Source organism: Centroberyx gerrardi, chromosome 12 (genome assembly GCF_048128805.1).
Source record: "Centroberyx gerrardi isolate f3 chromosome 12, fCenGer3.hap1.cur.20231027, whole genome shotgun sequence".
NCBI lineage: Eukaryota > Metazoa > Chordata > Actinopteri > Beryciformes > Berycidae > Centroberyx > Centroberyx gerrardi.
This window is the reverse complement of record NC_136008.1, coordinates 7225372-7252400: the sequence shown is the minus strand read 5'-3', so window position 1 is coordinate 7252400 and position 27029 is coordinate 7225372. Positions and strand designations below refer to the sequence as shown.

The 27029-nt window shown below is 40.9% G+C and overlaps 3 protein-coding genes and 1 pseudogene across 6 annotated transcripts; all 4 read right to left on the bottom strand.

The window, feature by feature from the left end:
• Positions 1-7608: 7608 nt before the first annotated feature.
• rpz6 (rapunzel 6) lies at positions 7609-9022 on the bottom strand. Its single transcript, XM_071907097.2, has 2 exons — positions 8529-9022; positions 7609-8299 (listed from the first exon to the last, which is right to left on the bottom strand). Exons 1-2 carry the CDS (start codon positions 9020-9022, stop codon positions 7609-7611), a joined length of 1185 nt encoding a protein of 394 aa, XP_071763198.1.
• A 3293-nt stretch (positions 9023-12315) lies between these two features.
• LOC139917916 (protein rapunzel-like) lies at positions 12316-25318 on the bottom strand. 3 transcript variants are annotated; one of them, XR_013506934.1, is made up of 4 exons: positions 25239-25318; positions 22217-22297; positions 16452-19266; positions 12316-12410 (listed from the first exon to the last, which is right to left on the bottom strand). XR_013506934.1 is itself a non-coding variant. In XM_071907148.2 (3 exons), the coding sequence occupies exon 3, from the start codon at positions 19208-19210 to the stop codon at positions 18527-18529; it is 684 nt and encodes a 227-aa protein (XP_071763249.2). In that variant the 5' UTR covers positions 19211-19266; positions 22217-22297; positions 25239-25318; the 3' UTR covers positions 16236-18526. The 3 variants fall into 3 exon arrangements, 1 of the variants encoding a protein (XP_071763249.2); XR_013506935.1 differs by lacking the exon at positions 12316-12410 and adding an exon at positions 12438-12720 and having other exon boundaries at positions 17916-19266; XM_071907148.2 differs by lacking the exon at positions 12316-12410 and having other exon boundaries at positions 16236-19266.
• On the bottom strand, positions 13016-15724 carry LOC139917947 (protein rapunzel pseudogene; annotated as a pseudogene). Its single transcript, XR_013506933.1, has 2 exons — positions 15710-15724; positions 13016-13937 (listed from the first exon to the last, which is right to left on the bottom strand). The product of XR_013506933.1 is annotated as a protein rapunzel pseudogene (transcript).
• rpz2 (rapunzel 2) lies at positions 20248-21605 on the bottom strand. Its single transcript, XM_071907185.2, has 2 exons — positions 21467-21605; positions 20248-21207 (listed from the first exon to the last, which is right to left on the bottom strand). Exon 2 carries the CDS (start codon positions 21181-21183, stop codon positions 20440-20442), a length of 744 nt encoding a protein of 247 aa, XP_071763286.2. The 5' UTR covers positions 21184-21207; positions 21467-21605; the 3' UTR covers positions 20248-20439.
• Positions 25319-27029: the final 1711 nt, after the last annotated feature.

Here is a 27029-nt window from a genome sequence, read left to right as displayed (position 1 = left end):
TGTCCAAACTGAGATGTCCAAACTGAGAATTACATGATTTCTCTATGTGCCTTACTGTCCCATTGGTTATCTGACTGGTCCCCCATTTTGGGCCCCAATCATAAGAACCCCACGCTATGCCAGCCAAACAACTACAGCCATTCATAGAGAGAAGGCATATCAGAGTGTGAATTTCAGAAATAGCATGCAGCAATAAGCAGTCATAGTGTTTGGACACATTTTTTACTTTCAATCGCAGCGAAAAGGATTGCTTTGGATTTGAGTTTTACCAACAGACAGGGTAAGTAGAATGTGAAAATGTATTGTGATCAATGTGTTTTGCCTAAGTGTAACTGCTGCATTTATGAAAAAAAAAATTGTTTGCATGTATCTTTGCATGTAGGGGCCACTAGAACTATGGGAGAGAGAGGGACTGATGCAAGAGAGAGAGAGCGTTGAGATGTTTTAGAGAGCAGATCAATATAGCGATTACAACTTTAATTCGCTAATGGTTTTGTGGACAGACAAAAAAGCCTCGGGGACTATTTATAGTCTTGCTGGGGGGGAAACTTTCAGAACCTCCCTGAGATTCAACATGAGGTTCAACATCATCATCCCTCTCCTAAAATTATACCATCTCTTTTGAAAACCACACTGTGTTAGTTACAGACTGAACTCCCACACATTGGGCCTAATCCAACTAAAACATCTGTAATGTGAGTTGCTCTCTCAGTATTACATACCTGATCTCACTCAGCTACCTTTCCTCCAACATCCAACCCAGGTTTCTGCATCAGTGCTGACCCTAAATAAGGACTAGTTACATCCAGTCAGGGGCGGTCTTACCTTTAGGCAAAGATAGGAGACCTCCTTAGGCCTCAGCAGCCAGGACGCCCAATAAAATACTATAATAGAACTATATACTTATTTTTCAGCCATTTAAAAGAAATTTATCTTTGGAAAAACACCTGTTTTTGTTCATTTACATTATCTTGATGTTGAGTCATGCCCCCCCCCCACCCCCCCCCCACCCCACCCCCCCACCCCCACTTCCACCCCCACTTAGTCAGGCTGTGGTTAGCTATTGCACTTGACTTTAAGTTAATTTTCCTTTCCACTGCACCAGTTGCTGCAAAGCTACCCAAGTGGTGGAGAAAAACAAAAAAGAGAGAGAAAAATAGAACTTTTTTCATCGAAGAATCAACTGCTGCTATATCACCACTATTCAACAAGCTCTACTAAGTAAACATAATCTCTGTGCCAACTGATGCTGAGAGCCAAGGGCAAATCATATTAAAAATATTGGTAATGATGAAAGTGAGGATGATGCTGACCAGTATCAAAACATGTTGAGTGACACCATGTGTGTATAATTTTTTGTGTAAAGTGTTTTTGTCAACACATTACTCTTGCTATGGAACAGCAGCCCTTGCATGCATACTTTGCTTGGTCTCAACTGGAAGGAATTTTTTTTTGAATGATGGATTGAAAAGGGTGAGAGTTGGTATTCAGGGGGCCCCATGCCCCCATGCCTTTGCCTTATTGCCCCCAAATCACTAAGTCCACCCCTGCATCTGATCCTCTGTGTTTGTTGACGTTCTCATGATGATTTGGTGTAGATTGCAAAGGTTTACCCAATGTCTGCTGAAGGCAATGGTGCTATGATGGGGTGTTTCCTGGTTTTCCTCTCTTTCACTTCCTCTTTCTCACGCTTTTACTCACCCTACTCCCACAGTCTCCCATGGGGACATTATCCCAGACCCCTCCCCCTTAGTGTTTCTCACCCAGCTCTAGTGGCTGTTGTTGATGAGGCCATCGAAATTGGATTTTCCAAACAACTATATTCACCTCAGAAAATGATGAGCTATAGACAGGATTGGGAAGATTACTTTCAAAATGTAATTCATCAGACATTACTGATTACTTGTATTATAACCAGATCCTAACCAGAAACATAAGCCAGTTCAATGTTCAAACTCAGTAACACAGTCTGACCACTTATGGGCACCTTTGCCTAAAAAATATTGAATATGCTATTAAGAGAACATTCCAATTAACAGACTATAATTTAAATTATAGTTATGTTATGTTATTATCATAATCTACAAATAGTATCAACAATTATTTAAGATGACAAAAATGACTTTATGAGCTGTAATCTCACATACTCAGTGGCATTTTTCCTTCAAATATATCTTTGACTGATGCAACAAGAATCGACAATGTGATATGTTTTTTAAGGTGAACATAACACATCACAGTTCCCAGTCTTCTGATAATGGGATCATTATTTGTAATCAGTTACTAGAATGACATGGTCACAAATTGCCACAATATGTGAACAGCGGGTGGTATTCATTTTTTTAGGAGCATAGAGGGCTTCTGGCTTTTATCCCATAACACAAACAAAGAATAACAGAATGGGAGAAGACAGATAGACAGGTACAGAACTGCAGATTGTGTATGAGGAAAGACAGATGGGTTAGCTGGAGAGTCAGAGAGAGGGAAGTAAGTAAAGGTCAGAGAGAGCAATGACACAGACAAATATGCTGAGATGTTTCAGTGTCGACAGAGTGTATGACCTGCTGCATATCAGGGGTGAGGAATCTAACTAGGGGAGCTTTGGGCTAAAACAGTGTGGGGGGGGGGGAGTGGAGCAGCATGACACACATTAAATGGGGCCTTGAAGGGGGAAGGCAGACAGCGTGGGCATCAGACGAGAAAGGAAGCGTTGGAAAACATGAGGGAAATTTTGAGGCACTGCAGATGGCCCAGACGCGTGTTCACCACCCGGTGGAATTTCACTTTGAAACTTTGCTGCGCAGATGGATTCTCCAGACATTCCAGGCACATCCAGGCACATATACACAGTGATCCTCTACAGCTTTATGGGTAAAGCATGCCACTAACACTGTCAGGATTAGGGGTTTGATTTCCACTGGGGCCACCCATGCTAAAACTGTATCCACTCATGGTAGTGCAAGGTGCTTTGGATAAAAGTGTCTACCAAATGGCATATTGTCATTGCCAGGTAAAAACCTTGTAACTCCAATATAGTTGATTTTCATGTTTTAACTTAAAGTGAAGGATTACATGGTCCTCTATGGGTTGAGAAAATGTTATGACCCCTGGGTATATGAAAACCTTTCAAAACTCAGCTTAACAGAAAAATGCAAGGTTGTCAAGCTAAAAACAAGGCTGCTTTTCTTAGTTCTTGAAAAGTTGACATATTGGAGACGCAAGGTTTTCATGTGACAACAGTGATGTTACCTTTAGAGGGCTTTCAGGTGACGTGACACACCTGCCAACAATGGCTGTGAACCACTAGTTGCATGTCTAAAACAACTTCACCATCTCAGCAGAACTGACGCATCTAAAATACACACTAACGTATCTTGTAGAAAGCTAGCGTTAGTAGTGGCTAGTAGTTGCATGTTAATATTAACATCAGTTGTTTTGCTAAATTAGCCTGCTGGCTAGTTAGCTCACAAACAATGCCAAAAACAAAAACAGGTTGACTGAGCTGACACTTCTCAAGCTACAACTCATATTGCACTTGCAAACACCAAGTCAATATTTTTTAGGTATTTCTCTTTTTCTTTCTTCTATATTTAGACACTGTTTGCACACAGCCAATTCTCCACTGGACCTCCATAATGGTGTCAGACACTGTCACTACTAGATTTGTGATGCAACTGCATCTATAGATAGAAACCCTGAAGTCCTACAAAGGTGCACTGATGTCCTACAGAATTAAAACTTTTACAGGTAGAATCGGCAACTTGGATGGATCTTGAAAAAAGTCTGTCCTGAGTTCTGGGTCTGGACCTGCAGCCAGTGTGTCACAGAACAAATGTTTTAATGCTTTTTATTGAATTAGTCCACTTAAAGAGCAGCAGGCTGGTCGATGGTCCACTCGGACTGATGGGTAATAGCATTATCCAGGGCTGGGATTGGCAGACACCAGCGGACAGAGCTATCCTACCATTGATCGACTCTCCCCTCCAGGGCCAGTCTGATGCTAGCCTCCATCCAGTCTTTCATTTTGTTTATGAAATATTGATATTGGCTGCTATCTCCTCTTGGAGAACAGGAAATTCAGCTTGATGGAGAGGAGAATGGTTGGGGATGCTAGAAAAGGCTTTTTGTGTTTTGTGTACTGCAGGGTTTGTTTTGGGTAAAGATAATCAGTTTATCATTATCAGAGTAACCATCATAAGACAGGACAAATCTTTTGTACTTGATGCCATATAGGCGTTCTTTATGTTTTTCCTCATTTGAAACTGGTTGTATTGAGCCAAGTCCTATGAATCCAGCTGAAAAAAGAAAACAGCTGTACCCTGTTTTTCATGGTTGTATCTTGGGATAATGCTAAAGATCAGGACCGGGGTGATTAATACTCTCTTGTGACATTCACAACTACCATCACTTGCACTTCAGCTGCATATGGAAGCTCCCTATAGTGAGTATGACTCTGTTAACCCTAAATTATTTAGCAAAAAAGGAATCAGTTGGAAATCAGTGCTTCCTGCTCCATTTGAAAATTTCTCATCTTTAAAAACCTATTGTCTTACAAATCATGTAACCAAACAGAGCAATGGTGAAACATTGTTTTATTGTAATATATGAAGATGTGCTCCAAAATCTGCCCCTATGAATATGAGAATATAAGAAAGCCCATAGTGGCATACTGACAGTAGTAAACTACTGAAATTCTGGTGTTGGTTTTGTGAAAACAACATGCTTGACTGTTGATCTGTATGTTGATAGCGCCCTCTGTCTGCAAAGCAGCTCTGGTACCATTTCCCCATCAGATTTCAATCTTGTATGGTGAAAACCTTATCTTAACCTTTGCTTAACCGCAAAGCAAGGTAACTCTGGCTCCTACACCATGAGATGGATGCAATTGATCTTGTCAGTAAACAGATGCTTTAGTCTTCCCATAATGACAGTTAGGATTGACGTACTACCACAGCCAAAGCCTTTTATGCAGGGGAAGAGGCTCTTGGATCAATAGTTGTTACCTAGGCAAAGCCCACACAACCACTAATGAATCCACTGGCGTACATTACAGGCTGCCACTGCTATCCATATCTACACAAGAGATAAACCTACAAAATATTTAACACTCTGGTAATAACATAAAAATTAACATTCAAATAAATCCACCATATTGCATTAAAAAAATAAATTTACAATGATCAAGACTATGTGTGTTTAAGTATGACAGAATTTGATTCAAGATTACCTCAAATATGAAGCATAAAGGATGAATAAAAGAAGTGCTGGCTACCAGCGGGTGCCAATGTCCTTTCACACCAGAGAAAGGTTTAAGCTTGTTGTTTGTTGTGTTGCGACATCTCAGTGGTCTGTTCTGTGGGACTGGTTCTGTGGTGTGTTTGAAGACAGGGATTTCATTCTTAGCTATTGTCTGGCACACCCATCTTTCTGTCTGCCTACATTTTGTGTGTTTTCAACGTAGGATTAGAGTACTGAGATATCAAAGGTGGTAAAGCGTGTTAGTCACCTGTCTGGGATTTCTAATTATAAAAAGGCATTATGCCTGCGTAGCAGGTGCAATGCTGTGTGTTATATTACCTAATGTAAGTTTTATTACTACAATCATCTGCTATAATCACCTGCTATGGGATGCAATCAACTCGGAGAGTCCTGATAATTGCAAAGAGCACAACAAAAACAAATAAAAATAATATCTATTAATAATTTGGATAATTTTAGAAATTAGGTTTAGCTTTTATGTCACAGAAAACTGGACAAAATCAGTGGAACCCACTGAGCTTGACATCAAGATCAATCAAAAATCTAATTAAAATTTGCTTTGATTTTTAAAATTTTGCTTGAAATTGGTCATAAGCACAAAATGTATCTGTGAGACCCTTTTAAAAGCAATGCTACTGAACTTCAGTCCCAACAATCTGAAACTGCAAACAACCTCATCCTCCCAACATGTCCCACACGTACAGTAGTTTTTTCCACTGCACATAGAGAAGTCTCAGGATGATTCAACAAAGTCCATTTCCTCCTGCACTATGTATTAGAGATAGTGCTTGATGGATTCTGACAGGCTTGATTTACGATAGAGAAGCCCAGCAGCTAAAGACCCTTGCAGATCCATAGAGCTATGAAATGATGGCCGTCTCCACCCGCACTGCACCTACACCAGGCGTAATGACTGATTCCATCCCGCTGAGCCAAGCACTTTACTGCTCGTCTCCAGTATATTAGCTCAGCCAAAGGTTATTCATAGACTATCAAACTAAATCCGCGGTCAGGAAATGCTGACTTGTGTGCAAATATCAATTAAATTAGTCGGGGCCCCTGTTGCTGAGGGTGCTCTGACTTATTTTAATGGGTATTGATACCAACAGTGCTTCATAAATAATGTTTATACAAGAAAATAGAGGCAGATATTAGATTACACTTGTTTACACATCTAATAACTCTCGTGTGTGGTCATTAATTGTCATAAAGTATAAAAATCATGCTGAACATTCACCATGCATTGATTTTATTAAGACTGATTTGGTAGGGATCAAGAAGCTGATGCGGTTAAAGTAGTAATCCATGACATTTTCAGGTAGTTAGCACGAACAGTGATAACAACCATAGCTGAACAGACAAGGAAAGGAGCGTCACCTATGCAACTCAAACTTCATCAACAGAAAATCCAAGGAAAAAGACATCACAGTAGTGGACACACTGTTTGATTGTGAGCTGTAGGAAGAGCAGTGCAAAAACCACCACAGTAATGACCACTTGTCACCAAAGATGTTGCCAAAAAAAAAAAAAAAAAAAGAATCTCGCGGATTACCACTTTAAATCACTTCATGTCAATGCTGGAACACCTGACACAAACATTTACATAATTGTAGGCACAGCATTAGTGTGGGGGTTCAGTTGTTGCAGCATTCTTGGTTTTGGTTCAACAGTGAGGGGTTTCAGTGTGTTTAGAACACAAGGCACATTGTACCATTCCTGGTGCCAAGTCCTCGCCTCTTGTTTTCACGGCTGAAAAAGTAACCTCCATGCTCCCTGTCAGTGTTATGTAGGCCAGCCTGCCGTGCCGAGTCAAAATGGGAGCACACAGCTCAGTAGATGCAGCCTCAGCAAAACCATGTCTTTGGAGCTGTGGGTACAGTAGCCATTTCTCATGAGAGCTTGGATTATTACTGTATGCAGCTGAAGTAAAAAGCATTTACTCTGACTATTATTATATAGATTATAGTGAAATTTGTTAAAGTATAATTATACATAAGGTGATTTGTCACTGTCATAAATTACAAATGGATATATATTTATGCAGTTCATAATGTGCAAGCATTTAAATATTTCAACAGCTACCACATAATATAAACAAAAATGTACACTATATTCAAATGTCTATAATTTAAATGTCTATAAAGGGTTGACAAAATACAAAAAAACAGACCTAAAATAAATTGCGTCTAAGATTCAATATCTTTGCTTTTTATGATAAACTTGTATATTGATATCCTCAGCTCAGTCCCACAGATGGAGAATTCAACACAAATCTATGTTGTTTTGAATACAACACCCTACAGTATTACTTGTTCTCAAATAATCCTATATATTAAACATTTGTCAGCTTTACTCTGAGTGCACGCACACCACCACGTTCTTGTGCCTCTCCCAGTAGTGGCAATCTTCTGGAAAGCTCCATGCGGCTGCGCTCTCCTTGTGGCGACTAACAGCATGGACAACAAACCCGCAGAGCTGCTTCTCCAAGACCTCCACCACTGCCTGGGCATTTCCCTTCTTCCCCTGGCTGTCCATCACCTGCTGAATGCAGTCACGGGGCACCGGCTGGGGTCTGGTGCTGTACGACACCACCAGGTTGATGTTGTTGACCTGGAGCACCTCAAACCAGTTCCGTCCCGCCACATGATGGAAGTGTTCCCCAGCTCGCCAGTTGCGGTAGGTGCTTCCTGAATGGTTAATCAGTCGCACCGACCAGCTGACCCAATCATACTTCTTTGTCAGGAATTCTCGAAGTTCCTGGGTGGTATCTTGAAGATTCTGGTCTTCCTTCTCTTGGAGGAGGCGTTGGGCATCTAGTTTTGCTTGCTCCGGGAAGGCTGCTACACAGGACTCGATGGTTGTCTTCATCTTGGATTCTACCTCTTCAATTTTGCTGCACCAGTCTTGGATTTTGTCCTGTTCCTCGTCTGGGCCCTGGGTTAGGGCACAGTGGCCCAGCAGAGCAATCAGGCCCAGGCAGAAGAGTTCCTTCATCCGAACACAGAAGTCTTCCAGAAGGCGCCGATTCCTTGCCACATACCTGCAAAGTGGAGGAACCATTTTACACCACATTTACATTTAAGGCATTTAGCTGGTGAAGCTATCTAGAGCAATGTTCAATAGGTACAATAGTAGAATAAACTCAAATTCCTAGATTGCCTACATTACAGCAGTGTCAAAGTGACATCATCAAGACCACCCATCCAGTTGGTGTGGATGAGGAGAACTACAATAAATACAGAAATATAAATTGTGTAACAACCCTTTACCTTTCCACCAACTCTAAAACAGACTCCCCAAAGCTGTTGGTCCCCATCAGAGCATCATACAGCACATACAGGTTCTTCTCTCCTCCAGTTTTGGCAAAGTGCTCTAGAAAAAGCCTGGTCTTCACCTCCCGGAACTGCTGTTTTGCTTCCAGGATGTCTACGTACTTCCGAAACTGGTTCCTTATGTTCTCCTCCACGGAAAAGTACTGGGAATCCAATCTCCCCTTCTTGATCTCGCAGTCAATGTCGTCCAGTTGGGTAGAGAGCACATCAAGCTTGTTCCTCACAGTCAGGAACTGCTCCTTGACGTAGAAGACCTCTTTGCTCTGAACATTGTCTAAGGCCAGTCGAAGAACAGGGGCAGCCGCCTCGCAGAGGGGGAAGAGCTCCCCCACAGCGCTGGCCAACACCTCAGCCCCCCTCTCAAACATGTCCATCACTGCCTCAATGGCTTCCTTTTTCTGGGCCACAACCCTCTCCAGTGGACTGGTCATGTTCTGAGAGACAGAGAAAGCAAATAGGTTAAAAGTCTTTATTCTATTTGGCTATTCATTATGAAAAGTTGAAGAACCCAACAGATTTCAGCCCCATGGCCTTCATCAGGGTAAGGAAGCACTAGTCTTCACCTCCCAGAAAATGTAACGCTTCCTTTCCCTGATGAAGGCCACAGGGCCAAAATGCAACGGGCACTGTTGTTCAACTTTTCATAATCAATATCTTTTGGAGTACCTTGGATATTTTTTCCTCATGACTATAGGAGACCCTTTTTTCCATTGAGCACAAAACCCTACTATGTTTAACATCAGAAAGCTTTCCTGTCTCCTATTATAAAAATAGCCTACCATGTACAGGTTGATCATTTGCACAGTGTTTTCTATTTATACTGGTACATACTACATATTTATATGTAATAATGTTAAAGTATTTTCTTTTTGTTTCTGTGATTGTAAGAGATCAAAATCAAATGTGGTGTCAGACGTTCATGCATAATTAAGAAACTATAGAAATGTGTGTGACATAAGCTCAATTTTAATGTCCTATGTTCAAGTCTTAATCTTTATTTTTAGTCTTAGTTTAGTAGATGCATTAAAATGTTTCATTTGGAAAATAGCTGTTATCTTAGTAGTAACTAATGGGGATCTGCCCAAAAGGGAAGCAGGTAATGATGTCATATAAATAATATGGAGGCCTGGGATACGTGAATGAGAAAATGACACACATGCCCTTGGGTCTGTTTATGACTCATTTCAGAGCAGATCAGACCAAGGCCAAACCATGTTTAAAAATCCCCTTTCATCCTTGCTTGCGACCTGACATAAATTACCGTGTCCGCTGTTCAGACGTTTGTCTACATAGACCCCAGATGCTGCGTCATCCAACTTGTCAACAAATTCAATAAAATGCACAGAACATCAACATCAAGTTGTTGCAATTTTCTGTAATTAAAATTAAGACGACCAAACACGCAAATTTAATAACCTGATAATTCAAATGATGTACCAGTGTATGCGCAAAAAACATCCTAGGTATAAACTGATGAAACAAACATTGTTATGTGTCTAAAATGCACCATGTTTAACTGTCATGCGCACCCAAGAGAAATCCGCAGTGGTAGGCTATTTTACGCACAAGTCCCCTGAGAGCATCGGACACACCTTACAGTATATTTACCCCTGTTGATGGACGAGAAGCCCATTCTTCACATTCCTGTAATAACAGCGTTTTTTTCTGTACCTGAACGAAATGGCTTGTCCTTCACGCCTGATGAGCTCCAACAGCTGCAAACAAGTTTTGTTTTTTTTCCTTCCTCCAAGTTTGAGAAAATTCCCACGGTTCTCTCATCCGCTGTGGAGCTGAGGAGGGGTCCAAAAACAAGATCCACAGAGGAAGAAGAGATGCGCACTCAATATCTGCAATGAGCCTGAGTATGTGCAAAAGAGAGAGAAAAGAGAGAGAGAGAGAGAGAGAGAGAGTGAGAGAGAGAGTGAGAGAGAGAGAGAGAGAGAGAGAGAGAGCGCGAGCGCACTGTAAGCGGTGAAATATCTCGTCGGTTCCATGTTCCTCTCCCTGTCTTCGTGTCACCATACATAAAAGGATGATTCAGTCTCTTCAATGAAACGGACCGGAATTATTTTTTTCGCTATAAAATATCCTTTTACATTTTTCTTCATTAGCCTATAATATTTCGACAGCGGCCTTTTGCGCACTTGGCGCAAATATCTGATCAACATGCCCTCTCATGTGGAACTTGAACGTTTCTGACTGTTAAAGGATTCAAATTTAAGGTAAGACTAGTACTGGAAAACTGTGGTTGTGTTTTGTCTTTTCAGTACTGAAATATGACAACCTGACATAATGGCTAGATATCCTCATACCTCAACCGCATCTCAAAACAGAATTTGTGAGCAGAAGGATGTGCTAAATAGGCTGTACGCAAAGCCTCCGCGTTGAAATATACTTGCATTAACGTTTAGCTTTAGATTAAGATTTACATTGCTACCGGTACATTAAAGCAAATTGTTTTGGGTAGCAGATTTGTCTGCCAAACAGTGCTTATTTAAACAGCACGCATTCCTATGCTTTGCAATCACATTTGACAAATTAAAGTTGGGCTAAACTATCCATTCAAAAACATGTAAATACAAACCAAAATTGTTTTATTCAGAGGACCTCACGAAGATCAATTTAAACCCCACAACCCCCTCCTCTGTGCGCACACGACGCGCCCTGTGAGCGCGCAAGCTGATCACCTCCCTCACCAAAAAATCATTACGCAAATCATTGCCCTAAGCCATGAAGGACGTCTCGTCATTTAGAATACTTTCTATTCGATTTATGTCTGAGACTTAAGGCTTTTGTTTGAATTTGGCTTTCTGAAACAATCCCATTTTCTTCAGGTGAAAATAATTGGGTTGACTCTCGAAAATGAGCTCATCGCAGGCAGAAAAATGAGCTCCATCACATGACGGGCTACGTGCGTCGGTGGATGATCATCACGCATCAATCCGCAGGGCAGGTAAGGCACTTCAAACCTCTGTGTCTCAGTAATCTGCATTTCAAAAGCCGACAGTGCACAGATTCCAGTGTTGGTCCACCAACTCAGGACGGTAGGCTAAGTCAAAACCTGTTTTACTGGATAATGATGCATGAGGGGCATGCCAAAGGCGCTTAACTTAGCCTGTGCTCCTCTTTGTCTCCATTTCACCTCACCTGGTAATTCATTATTATTATTATTATTATTATTTTTTCAATGATTCATCGGGACTGTGCTGTTGCAAGTCATACTCTTGATTTCCATGCTGCAAACCCGGGGCCATAAAGCTAGAATTAAGCTTTGGCCACTCCGTTTGGAAAGCAGACGTGATGCTTGTGTGTTGTGGGCTTTTGGGGAGTTCAAAGAAATGAGATGTGATGTTGAAACAAGTGAAGTAATCACTCCCCCTTGCGGACGTATTAGTGAATCGCACCCTCACTTCTTAGCCACTTGGACCTCTTCTAGCCTGGTTAAGAGATTTTTCCACATATAGTTATTCACATTTAATGTCATAGGTTTAGGTTTAAACCTGTGATCCAGTGTTGTTGATTCCTCATACTGCTTATAGACATAACCACACTTTTACTGACTTTTAACTTTTTTGTTCTGAATAGATTTGTGTGTGTGTGTGGGTGTGTGTGTGTGTGTGTGTGTGTGTGTGTGTGTGTGTGTGTGTGTGTGTGTGTGTATGTGTGTATGTGTGTGTGTGTATTATCCCGTATTATTCATTTTAAATGATTAACATGTTCATATACATTGTTTCCATCAACAGCATTATGACTATAATCTATGTATAGAATATGTCTCAGTTGTAACAATATTAGTGATAGGGAGCAACGCCACAGAACCTAAAACCATTATAGTATAGAGTGTTGAAAGCATGAGAGCAGTAATAGATCTGTAAGTAGCAGACCTGAGTCAAATATATTTTGCAAAAAAATGAATTTATTTTAATCTGCTTGGAGTAGCAAATGGGTTGGGTAGCAACAAAGGAAAATACAAGGTGCACCATAAAGTTTAGACAATCACTGGAAAACATTTGAAAGTCAATTTAGTCTATAAAATTGCAAATTGGCAAATTTGAAAACGTGCTTAATGGTCAGGGATATAAATTGCAATCTCATACTCTTGGAGAGAAAGGTACATTCATATTAGGGCCTGACTGATACAAGATTTTTGGATCCAGAACATTTACTGGTATGACTAATATATTTTTTTGTGACGGCATGCTATTTCTTCACATTACTCACTCAAATTTAGCTGTCAGAGAAAGTTTGTGATGAATTGTAATGATCCAATGGCTGATCACTTTTTAATTGGACAGAAAAGTTCTTTCCAGCTATATTAATTCAAGTTCAAGTTCAAGTTCAAGTTGATTTATTTCTATAGCCTTTTGTCACAAGTATGTCTCAAAGGACTTTACAGAGAATGAGCCTAGAACAGAATGATGTAAGACAAACACAAGGAAGCAAAACAAAACACAAGACACAATAGCAAATTTTAACAAGACATAACAGCCTACCTATTCTACATAGCCTAGTGCTCATAAGGAGAAAAATACGAGAGAATGAGGAAGGAATCTGACTAACAGAGGGAATGTGGCCAGAGTCCTGAAGATGAAAGAAAGTCAGCAGACGTTTTCCTTCACTTGCACCTCCGAAGAGCCTCCTGCATCTTCTCTTGCACTTGCTGCATCTTCTCTGCCCACTCCTCGATCAGACCCTCCTCGTCATCCCCGATGATGGCGGCGTAGCCCATGAGGGCGATGAGCCCGATGCAGAACAGGTAGGTGAGGCGTGTGCAGAGTCGCTCCATGGTGCGGCGGTCGCCTTGGGAATGCTTCAGATAGACTTCCAGGATAGGCTTGCTGAAGAGCTTCGGTTTGCCCGCCACGCTGTCATAAAGCGTGTGCAGGTTCTGGTCGCCCAGGTCGTTGGCATAGCTCTCCTCAAAGTCGTCCTTCTTGCGCTTGTGGTGCTCAGGCCGTGCCTCCACCATCTCCATGAACTTTCGGAACTGGCTACGCAGGTTCTCCTCCACGCTGCGATACTGGTTGTCTAGCGTTTCTTTCTTGATCAGTTGAAGAGCGCTGCGATTCTGCTGGGAAATCTCGTCCAGGGACTTGTTGATCGTGCCGAACTCGCGCTTCAGGGTGCGGATGTCCTCATTATCCTGATGGATCAACACCAGCCGGATCAGGGAACCGGCCAAGCCAAAAATGGGGTTGATCACAGCTGCTGCTGAGGAGATTGTGGCCACACACTGTAGTGCATTTACCAGGCCCTGCTTCAGCTTGGCCCTGTCCGTGTCCTTCTTCTCTGACATAATGTCTTTCAGATGTTGAGGTCACTGTGTGAAGATCTCAATATGGATGTCTGTGAGAGAGCGGGGGGAGAGAAAGAGAGGCAGATGTATACAAACTCATTATTTGATGGTAATCACATTTTACTGAACAGCTGATGATATTCATGATACTGTAGTCACATGAATCAAAATGAGAGCATTTTGACTTATTTTAGCCTATTACTGACGCAGTATCCAATTCTGAGAATCAAGTCAGAATTCTGAGAATAAAGTCAGAATTCTGAATTCTGAGATATAATAATTCTATGCTTGAAACGAATGCAGTCCTGCCATTCTGAAGACAGCAAAATGTTAGAGATGAACCCGCAGGCACTGTACTACGGAAGTGTATGGAAGAGGATTAGGGCCACTTGCAAAATATGTTTAATTTCTGAGATTAAAGTCAGCATTCTGAGATCAAAGTCAGAATTCTGAGAATAAACTCTGAAAATTGTTGTAGGGTGGCATAATGGAAAAACTGGCTAATCACTCCCCCTTGTGGACGTATCAGTGAATCGCACCCTCACTTCTTAGCCACGTGGACCTCTTCTAGCCTGGTTAAGACAACACATATAGAGCTATTCACATTTAATGTCATAGGTTTAGGTTTAAACCTCTGATTCACTGTTGTTGATTCCTCATACTGCTTATAGACACAATCACACTTTTACGGACTATTAACTGTGTGTGTGTGTGTGTGTGTGTGTGTGTGTGTGTGTGTGTGTGTGTGAGTGTGTGTGTGTGAATTTCACTGAATTTAGTTCAGGACTCCTGTAGGAGGTTCAACAGTAAATTGAAAACAGCAAAACGCTTTTCAAATTGACCATGATATATGTTCAGTGTCTTCTCTGAGTTAACTCTGATTTGCATACTGCAGAACAGTAGACCTGTATTATTCATTTAAAATGATTAACAGGTTCATATAATATTCTTCCATCAACAGCAATATGACTATAATCTATGTAGGCTATAGTATGTCTCCGTTGTAACAGTATTAGAGATAGGGAGCAACACCACAGAACATAAAACCATAGTATAGAGTTATGTGGAGTTATAATGGATCTGTAATACCAGACCTGAGTCAAATATCATTTGCAAAAAAATGAATTTATTTTAACCTGCTTGGAGTACAGCAAATACAAGGTGCACCATAAAGTTTAGACAATCACAGGAAAACATTTGAAAGTAAATTTAGTCTAACTGGCAAATTTGGAAAAAAATGAATAATGGTCATGGAGGCAAAATAATTCACAATCTCACATTTTACTTTTTGAGGAATACATTTTAAACTTGTTTTCATATTGCAGGGGACATGTCCCCTCTGTCCCTCGTGCTTTCTATATATATTATTACTACTATATATATTTTTGGGTGGCATAATGGAAAAACTGTCTTGCCACATGTTGTGTTGGCCAAAGCGTGTCTACGCACATAATCAATACATCACACAACCAAGTATGGAAAATATGAAGTATGAAATTAAATGTTCATCAAAGTAGAATATACAATGGTGTCAAAAAAGGTAATAAAACAAGAACATACTCAATTCATGATGAATTAAATCTGTCTTATATCAAAAAAGAAAATAGAAAATGTCACTAAATCTAGAATTGAGAATTGTGAAAAGTCATCAATGAAAGGTCATCAATAATCTTGAATCAATAATGAAAAGATATGAAAAATCATGCAAACAATTAATTTAAATGTATCAGATTCTAACAAGCAATATTGAATATTTAAGAAGGTTATAGAATGAGAAGATAGAATCAAAGATCATAGTGAAGAGAATGAGAAAGAGAATAACCTGAGTGGTAGAGCGTCCGCCAGCAATTGATCTGAAATCTAAATCTAAAAGTTTTTATACCTTAAAACCACAACGCCTACCTGACCACAAACCATGCCTGTTCTCTGTCTGTTGGTGGGGAAATTAGTACCTTTTCTCTTCTGTTAACACTTCCGCTTGAGCAAGGCGTGCACTTCAACATTAATTCTGAGAAACTCTCATATTTGACTTGTTCATGAACCCAATAGCTCAACCTCAGTTGCAGCTCTCCTGCAGCTAATGCTTAAAAAGCTAGGTTTGTCTCTTCCTGTGCTACACTCCAACAACGGCAACGTGGCCGCTGTCACCGTTAACATGGGGTTGGAATTTAATTGAATTTAGTTCAGGACTCCTGCAGGAGGCTCAACAGTAAACTGAAAACAGTAAAATGCTTTTCAAATTGACCATGTTATATGTTCAGTGTCTTCTCTGACTTGATTACTCTGATTTCCATACTGCAGAAAAGTAGACCTGTATTATTCATTTAAAATGATTGACTACAAATTAGTATAATTCACTCAAGTGTTTATTTATAGTGCTGCATAGTATACAACCAGGCATCAAAGATTCATAACAAAAAATGCAATGTATTCACAAATATAACATTTCAAAAAGCCTTAACAGGTTCATATAATTTTCTTCCATCAACAGCATTATGACTATAATCTATGTATAGTATATGTCTCCATTGTAACAATAGAGATAGGGAGCAATGCCACAGAACCTAAAACCATTATAGTATAGTTATGTATTGAAAGCATGAGAGCAGTAATGGATCTTTAAGTAGCACGTGGGTCAAATATTATGTGCAAAAAAATGAATTTATTTTAACCTGCTTGGAGTAGCAAATGGGTTGTACAAAACACAATGCCTGATATCTTATAGTTAGCTGATCAAAACAAAACCCCTTTGAGAAAATTAAAACAAAACTCACAGCACATGTTTAGGCACTGTTGGTCAAATGAGGAAGTGAATGGGAAAACCAAACTATGTTATAGTACATTTTTACATTTTACCAAATTCCAAAACTTCACAAATTACAATATAGCCTACCAGACAAACCCATTGGTATTTTTTATGTATATTAGTAGAATACTAGGTGCACCTCTTGCATTGTTATTAGGCTATAGTATACATTGAATAGAACATAAAATACATACTGAGTGACAGAATTGCACAAACTAAGAGTGGCAAGATTTCTCCAGCGACAGTATAACTTCCTATAAAACAGAAATGCCAGTTTCCTCACAACAAATTAGGCCTAGTCTTGAATAAATATCTGAAACAGTTATGACTTTACTATTGGTGATGAGAATGGAAGCACATGTAAAGCCACCGTTTACTTTGACCTCATGGATGGAAAATGATGTTCAGCGAATAGCTATCCTGCTGTGTGTATACTTCCTGTAGCGTGGTAAAGTGTTTACTGTGCCAGATGTAGTGTTGCATCAAATCAGGCTTTATATGAACGATTAGTGTTGTCATTTAAGTGTCCTACCAAATTGTTCACTAAAAAGCAAACAAAATCAAACAGGAATCAGTACAGCAGTTGTCTGAAATATTAGTGTAAAAAGAGATGAAATTTAGTGTTCAACAACAACGGTCACATAGACACATCATGAGCTCATGACCATACATGCAGTGTATAAGGAGCACACAGGTACATGTTGATTTGCACACAGCAGTAGCTATGATAATATCACTGTAGTTACATTCATACTTCTGGAAACTTTGGGATGGTTGTTCCTTGTTCCTGCTTTGGTCACATTGGGTTTTTTTTGTTTTTTTTAGATTAAAGTTATCAACTATGTAATGGCAACTTAACTCCCACTGTTTGGCGAGCAAAACAAAAAATTGCCATATGTAGTAGCAGTTACTACATCAATAGCATGCTATACTACAACACAATTATAAAGGTATAGGCCTATCTAATTTTTAAGAATTGACATGATGCCCTGTAGTGGTCTTACATTCAAATGACAGAGTTTGAATAAGCTAAGCTTGTTTCCTATTCCCCTTTAATTGCATGAAGTTATGCCTCTAGTGTTCAGGTTTAACTCCACAGGCTAGTTGTCAATTCCAACATCTTGATTTCATTGTAATGAATGCATTTTCCTAAAACCTTGATAAATAGCAAATTGGCAAAAAGTGCATGAATGGTCAGGGATTTAAATGGCAACTTTAGGGCCTGACTGATACAAGATTTTTGGATCCAGAACAGATATTGATAGAACTGATCTATTTTTTGCGATGCCATTTCCTCACATTGCTCAAATTTAGCTTTCAGAGAAAATGTGTGATGAACTGTAATGGTCGAATGGCTGATCACTTTCTAAATGGACAGAGAAGTTCTTTCCATCTATCTATCTATCTCAATTCAAACCACAATACTTTTATCGTTGTGGATTTATCATATATCTACAAGCATTTGCAATATCTGTGGATCTGAGCCAATGGTGATGTAAAGCCAATACAAAATCTTAGGCAAATATTGACCAATGATTTTGGTGTCTTGATATCTCAGCCTGGCCTGAATATACGCCCCTCTGATTCAAAGACCACAGTGTATGCAGCTCTATCACAAAATATTGGACTACTGTTGAGTATTAAGTGGCATCTTCCTCACTGACAGATGGGTTTTCCTGTTAATGGGTCACGCAGACAGTGAGTGAGTATGCATACACAGTGCTCATAGGGAGAAAAAATATAAGAGAATGAGGAAGGAATCTGTCTAACGAATGTGGACAGAGTTCTGAATATGAAGGAAAAGCAGCAGACGCGAATACTCCTTCCTTTCCTTCACTTGCACCTCCGAAGAGCCTCCTGCATCTTCTCTTGCACTTGCTGCATCTTCTCCGCCCACTCCTCGCTCAGACCCTCCTCGTCGTCCCCGATGATGGCGGCGTAGCCCATGAGGGCGATGAGCCCGATGCAGAACAGGTAGGTGAGGCGTGTGCAGAGTCGCTCCATGGTGCGGCGGTCGCCTTGGGAATGCTTCAGATAGACTTCCAGGATAGGCTTGCTGAAGAGCTTCGGTTTGCCCACCACACCATCATAAAGCGTGTGCAGGTTCTGGTCGCCCAGGTCGTTGGCATAGCTCTCCTCAAAGTCGTCCTTCTTGCGCTCGCGGTGCTCAGGCCGTGCGTCCACCATCTCCATGAACTTTCGGAACTGGTTACGCAGGTTCTCCTCCACGCGGCAGTACTGGCCGTCTATCGTTTCTTTCTTGATCTGTAGCAGAGCGCTGCGATTCTGCTGGGAAATCTCGTCCAGGGACTTGTTGACTGAGCCGAACTCGCGCTTCAGGGTGCGGATGTCCTCATCATCCACATGGTGCAGCACCACCCGGATCAGGGAACCGGCCACGCCAAAAATGGGGTTGACCACGGCTGCTGCTGAGGAGATTGTGGCCACACACTCCAGTACCTTTACCAGGCCCTGCTTCAGCTTGGCCCTGTCCTCAATGATCTCCTCTGACATCATGGCTTTCAGAGGGTGAAGATGTTGAGGTCACTGTGTGAAGATCTCAATATGGACGTCTGTGAGAGAGAGAGGGGGGAGAGAAAGAGAGTCAGATGTATACAAACTCACTATTTGATGGTAATCACATTTTACTAAACAGCTGATGATATTCATGATGCTGTAGTCACAAATGACGAATCAAAATGAGAGCATTTTGACAACAGCTTCTTTCGTAGGACACAGTGTTTTACTGACACAGTGTTCCATTTCAAAAGTAGCATAAAAAGGTACGAATTGGGTGGAGTAAGGACTCTAGTCTCTAGTAGCTACTACATCAATATGAACCCCAAAAAAAGTTTGCAATCACTTTTAGTAAATTTGTGCGCATGATTGTTTTTTTTGCCCAAAACCCAGCTTCTACAGATCTTCTGCATGACATCCATAGTGGAGGAATTTTGAGTGCAAGAAACCAGTTTAACTCAAGGAAAAAATACATTAATGGTTTGCAGGCATTCTGTATACTTCTGGAAATGTATTGTCTGATTTTAACATAGTATATGACTAATATGACTGGATGAATAAAGGAGAAACCTTCAGCGAGAAGATTTCCTTTTTTTTTGGGGGGGGGGTTAAGCCTTTATTGGAGAGTTCACAGTGGAGATAGACAGGAAATATTGGGAGAGAGAAGGGGATGACATGCAACAAAGGTTCTGGGCCGGATTCGAACCCAGAACATCGCAGTTACATGGTATGTGCCTTAGACCACTGAGCCACCAGGACCCCTCTCACCCCCCCCCACCCACCCACAACCATATTTTCAATTCATTGTCATTTGTTATGAGAATGTTTTGTCCTGTTAGTTTAAATGTAACCCTTAACATCTTTTATTTTATTTTTATTTTTTTGTGGGCTGTCCTAAAAAACAGTTTCTGAGGTAACGTTAGTGTACATATTTGTCAGTGGAATAAATTACTTGACCAAGTTTGAAAACAATTTATTCAACATTTACTCAATGTTAAAAAAAGTTTGACATTGCAAAATACATCAAAAATACTAATTTATAAATGAAGTGTTACACTTCTAATATAGACCCTGTTTGCCCATAAAACATATAAATGATACACCACTAAATCCATCGTAATGTCTACCACTTAATAAAAACATATTTCTAGATATCCATGATTCCTTGGACCCTGACCTATGGTAAGTTTATCTTCAAAACCACCCTTCACCATCCTATTTACACAATCTTAACTAAGGAAGTTACACCCTCTATAGTTTGCCCAGTATTTAGAAAACTGAACTTCAGATTCAGTTTTGGATACACTTTCCCAGCTCATCTTATCTTCTATCTCCTCCAACTTTCCCTCCCAATCATTCTTGACTTCATCTTCATCACCCTCTGTGACAGCCGTGTATGTGATCAGTGCCATGAGACCCATGTGGAAGAGATGAATGAGATGGGAGCATCTGGCTTCCATGATGTTTCTGTTTCCATCGCAGTGCTTGAAGTACACCTCCAGCAACGGTCTTCCAAAAAGCTGCTTATTGGTTATGCCCCCGTAAAAGACCTTTAAACTATCGTTCACCTTATCCTCATTAAACGTTTTCTTGAACTCCTCCATGTGCCGTTGGGAGTTGTCGGGGTTCTTCTTGATCTGCTCCATCATTTCAGTGAGAGCAGAGTACTGATGTTTGATGTTTTCTTCGTACTTTCCATAGGTCTCGTTCACTTCATTCAGCAGCATCTGGCTCAGTATCGTCTGGTTGGTCTGAGAGATGATGTCCAGTTTGGTACGGATGGCACTGAAGTCTTCGTCAATCTTTTGTTTTTCTGCGGTTGCCAGGTCGTCCTTTAGTCCCTTCTTTGCCAACCTCACCATAGAAGTGACGATGCTGATGAATGGATTGATGGTGGCAGCAAAAGAGGAAACTTTCTCCACTCCTGTCGGGAGGCTGACTGCTGCATTTTTGAGCTGTACCTTGTCAGCCATAGTTGATGTTGCAAGTCAATCTCACTGTGGTACATAAAAAAGAAAGAGAAATGTACTTCAGCCTTACTTTTTTCATTATCAGTTATCAAGGCTTTATAAGCATCGGGTACAAACAGGCACTAGACTGCAAAAGATTGAGGATGGCTATTATTCAGAAATTTAGCTCTAACAACAGTTAAACTGTTGTACTGTAAAAGCAAGATATAGATATTGAAAACTATTTTCTGTTCAATCAAGTAAGGACCTTGGAGTTAACTACTTTGTGTAGAATTAATTGTCTTACCTTGTATAAGGTAGTCAGCGGACCGTGTATTTCCTTGTGGTCTCAGCCAGCAGACTTCACCCTGCTTTGTACCACGGCAAACCCCGGCTCTTATAATGGCAGGACGTGGGAGTGACTCAAAAATATGAACGACTCTTTTATTGGGTCGATTAAGATTCACGCAGACTCAAAGAATCATTGGAATGATAATAGTATATTCTGTTTTGTATTGTGATGTTTAGGTGCGGGTGTGTTTCCTCAGAAGGCACCAGAGTTATTTCCAAGGAACTATTACTGAACAAATGTCCATTGTTATGGTTTAATGGCCAAGCTTGAGTAACTTGTTTCACAGTTGTCATGCAGCTGACACCACTCCTTAGTTCTATAAAACATAATAAAGACTAAAAGCAAAACCAACCCTATGAAAGCATTTACATTTTGCTAGCATTCAGCTGACACTCTTCTGCGGAGCAACTTACAATGAGTTCACACAAGAGCTCTACAATGGCCCGACATCACAAATTGATTATTTCAGTTCGTTATGGCGGGAACAGTTTTGTTGGCGTTTTGATAACCACAGAACATCAGCATTTTATGGCACTTTCAGGGAATAATCTAACATGAAAAGCATTTTATGGCAGTTTCATGGAGTAGATGATAAGCATTTTAGGTCCGTTTCAGGGAATAAGCCAACATGATAAACCAGTGATTATGATGGCAGTCTGTAGCAACATTGCTGGTAAATGATGGGGGAGAGTTGTAGCATCTTACGTTCAATTTCTTCTCTTCAAGCACACACAGGAACCTCGTCCTGTGTTTTCAAAGTGAAGCTGGTCCTGATCAAGATGATTACTGAAACAAAAAGAGATGGGGATTAGATGTCAGGAAGCCATCCAAATGTACTCAGTGTAGTTGAATGAATTCAAATTTCACATTAAGCCAGAAATGTATTTTATTTGCCTTACTGACACCAAATGCAGCAACGACTTCAAAGTACATGCTGAGAAAATGTCCAATGTTGAATGTGGATCAGTATGCCTCTCTCAACCAGGAAATTACAATTTTTTGACTGGCTGGTTGCAGTTTTCAGCAATGAAGGAGTTAACAGCTATCTCTCCTTCAGCATGACCGACTTCCATTCAGCACTTGAGCTTTTCAGCACCAGGCTGCTTCCTATGTGTTTCTATGAAGGGAACTGATAGCTCCCGAGCAGCAGCGACGGTAGCACTAGCGGGCTAAATGTGAAAGGCATGTTGAGACAGCAGTTAAGTGCATGGGAGACGCTAGCAGCAGCAAACTGGGCGGGACACAGAAAAGCAAAGACAACAGCAGACTCTTTTCACCGCAGCTCGGTGGGGAAAGAAACATGGATATCACGGCTATCTGGGCTGGAACGTTGTTTACTAAATAACAGAAACTACTATCCAGGAAGTGATGTGGTTTCAAGCTAGTCAAGAGGAAGGATTTAAATGCTAAGTTTAAAACTGTATGAGCTGACCGTCTGCTGGGGCTGTAACAGTAACCAGTCATAGCTCTGTTTGCACGTAACACTCATGTTTGTTAAAACAGCTGATAATGTTGAGATGTTTTTCCTCAACAGCAGAAGCTTAATGTATGACAGTGGTATCAGCCACAGAGCTAAATTTGGCTGACAGACTAAAAGCACTGTCAACGCAAAAAGGAAGAATGAGTGTGTTCATTATCCCCTCGTCTCCCACACCTCACTGACTGTCAGTTATGGATCAGCATGCGCTACAAACACATACCAGTCAGAGATTACAACACACGTGGGCCGACACCGGGGGCTCAGACAGCCGATGATGACCCACAAGGCTGTGCAAGTTGTAACAAGGCCTCCCAAGTGTGGAAGCACAACACTGTGGCACACTATAATGAACAGAGTGGTCTGTGTGTGTGTGTGTGTGTGTGTATCTGTGTGTCTGTGTGTCTGTGTGGACCAATATTGTTTTAATACTTGTGTCCACCAGAGGGGGCAGTAATTACCTATAACCTAAAGACACCCCCACCCTCCCCCCATGTGATTTCAGCACCACCGTTATGGACTGAGAAGCAGTGACTCAGGACCAGGATTTAACCCTTTAGCTTCAGGTTACCATTAGCCAGTGGGTTTAAATGGACGTAATCAACAGGAATATGAGCAAATCTTTAACTTCTTCAACTAGTTGAAAAAAAAAAACATGCAACATTGTGCAAGAGCAGAGGAAGTACCCATGAGTTGTTTCTTGAAGGATATTTTGGAAAATGTTGAGGAGATTTTGTCATTTTTAAATCACACTATGTCCTGAAACCCTCTCTGCCCCAAAATGCCCCCATCTTCTGATTTTCTTTTATCGTGACAGCCTATAAAATGACTTGTTTGTTTTATATTTGCCAATTAGTAACTACTAAATTACCAATAATGTAAGGCTATATGATATATATTTATATTCTTTGTGCTCCTATTTTCACAGATGAAGTTCTACAAGACAAAACACCCATGTCTCAACACAATACGCCAGTCTGTCTGATGAGATGCAGGTAATGAAAGGGTTAATCAATATTTTAGATAAAAAGTACCTGTCTTAAACAATACCACTACAAAATAAAAAAAAAATTAAGTACCTAGGAATAATCTGTGCTAAATTTATCATAAATTTGATATTTTTGCTCAATTCAGCAGCCTTCGAGAGCAGTACTGTAAGTTGCAACTGAAAATTAACCCTTTGTGCAGATGAAATTATTCTTAAACTGAGTCTTCACCTGCAAGAACATTTCTTAACTAGTGTGCTCCATCCTTTTTGACACATTTTAAGTGTTTTGAACAGAAATAATGAATGAGCTATACTTGCATGTGTTTTATATAACTGAAAATGCTCAGTGTCGAGTGTGAACAGATGAGGCCTCCTGTGCCTCCTGTGCTGAAGCCTTCTTCTTGTGTCAACCAATCACTGCCGTTTGACAGCATGGCCTTTAAAGAAAACAGACGACAGCACTTCCACATCTGAGTCAGTAAACCCAGGCCTAAGTCCTGACTCAGCTTATGCTACTATTACTATGTATGTCTATGCAAATTAGCTTTAAGCCAAGCTAAAGCTCTAGTTAAATTTGTTAAAACATATTTGACTAGGTAAGGATTGTAAACAAAGCAGCTCCGGTTGTCTAATCAGGAAGTGAGTGGTTGCTGTCACCAGTTTCCAGCAGTGGAGCAGCCATCTTGAATGTTTTCTCTCTATGTTCATAGCAATGCTAAGCTAATCAAATTCCACACGTTATATTACATTAAAATATTTTCTAAAGTACAGGATTTACATGTTCATGACTTATTTAAATGGTTTTCTGCCACCTGTTCTTGCACCATGACAGTTTCCTCTTTTTCTTTACAGAACAGAGCCTGTTTGGCAGTTGGGACACATTTCCCATGAAGCACAACCCTGAGGCTAATAAAGTTCAAACAATAGCTAACCAATCAAGACTAAAATACAACAATGCTGTCTCTTCCGGAGGTCTACTGTGTTTGTGAGTACTAAATCAAGCTAACATCCCCTCTCCCAGCAGCCCAGAGCCAGCAGGCTGCCTTCCTCCCCAGCTATGGCTCCCCCTAGCCGTTCCTCCATATTTCCTTGTTATTGCACACCATAATGCCCTGTCCCTCCCTGCTCTATCACAATGTACAGACACCAAACTACACCTGAAAACCTCCCTTTTTCTGGCTAAATGTGGAGAATACAGTCTCCATCTCTCTTCTATCCAACTTTGGGCACCTTTGGCTACAGTAGAACATAGGATTTCTTACCTTGTGAGAGTGCCTCTCCCTATACCTCCCTCTCCAAAGTCCCAATCTCGATAGCCTCCTTCTTCTTCCCAGCAATCCCTGCAAAAAAGGACACTTCCATGTAAGTTGAATATGTAGGGGTGCTCAAATTGGACTAAACCATTTCTAAAGAGCCCAGAGAGCCCCTGACACCCAGAAAGGGCCATAATAGACCCATATACACACAAGCTCCAACTTGCCCTTTTCAAATGGCATGTCAATGGCCTTACACAGTAAAACCCCCTCCTCAAATACACTGTGTCCTCCCCCTAGGGTTTCAACTTATTTTGGTCCATCCAGTAGTCATACAGTTGATACTGAGGAGCAATTGTCAGTCAGTGCGCAGCTGAGCTTTCTGAGGCTTTTTACTGCATATTGTGCATCTGCCAAGCCCTGGAGCATCTTTGAGTGGCCACAAATAACCCATTGGAGGGTATTTGTGACTCAAAGAGACCCTTTTATTGTGGACTGGACCACAGAAACCGGAAAGAAAATGTTTTCATGTGAGTAGAATCCAAGCAGGCAAAAGGAGATCTATGTTTCCAAATGGACGTCTCCAAAAGTGCACAGGTGTATCCAAGGGGACAGAGAGCTCTCCAAAAGCTCAAGGAGAAAAAGGAGAAGTTTCCTCAGTTTAAAAAGGTAATTATTACAATGATTCTTTTTAAATTTTGCCAACTCTATGCTCAATTTAAAAGTTGCACAAATGGAATACCATATTTTGGGTCCCCATGTAAGCAAAGTGCAACAAGGAAAGTACACCAAATGGCACAAAGTGCAGTGCACAGGGTAAAGTTATTCATATCACTGATTTAAATATATTATTTATTTTAATATAGATGTGATATTGTTGACAGAACTCTGGCACAGCTTACACACAAAACTACAGATCATATATCCAACAACATCAAGCAACAACTTGAGCTGCAGCTGCATCGTCCAGTAAGCTACAGCAGTGCGCCAAACTAGTCCTGAAACGCGCCTGTATTTCTTCATAGGCTACATCATTATGAATTTAGTCCTGCAGACAAAATAAAATGCAAAAACCATTCAGGAAAATGTAACCCTTTAGATTCACAACTGGGAAAACGACAGCGCGCGTGCTTGACGTTATTTACCCCAAAATAAACCCCTATGCAAATTCTCTTGGCAGCTGCCCGCATGGCGTTGAAGGACAATCCTCTGTGAAAAGCCTGAGGTGATGTATAGGTCTAGTTCAACAGCAGATACTGAAAAAACAGAATAGGCGTTTGCTTTCCTGCGTGTCCAGACCTGAGCCTCCAGGAGGGAAGACCCCACATCCCCATTCTGTAACGCTAAAGCCTCAGGCAACAGCGATACAAAAGCCCACTCCACCCTGCGAGTTTTAGTGGAAACTGGAGAAAAATATTGGAATAAAACGCGAGTGTCCGCTGAAAACGACAAAATCCTTCCCATACCTGCTCAGCAACGGCTGCCCACAGCGACGCAAACCTTATTGCTTGTAAAATACACAGGAATATGTGTAGCCTACAGCAGTCAGTGCCACAATTTAGGCTACCAAAGCACAGCCGGAGCTGCAGCCTGACGCGCGCCTGTCTCTACTGCGCGTTTGCCGCAGCAGCTGTCAGGCAGATCACATTTCAGACTGAATTCACAACGAGGGAAATAGTCACAGCACACAAGTCCCCGATAATACTGTAGTAACCACACCGTTAGCCTTGCCTTGTGTAAGATCAGCTGTGCGCCCGGCGGTCAAAATGCGCAATATTGAGGCTGGGTGAACACACCACC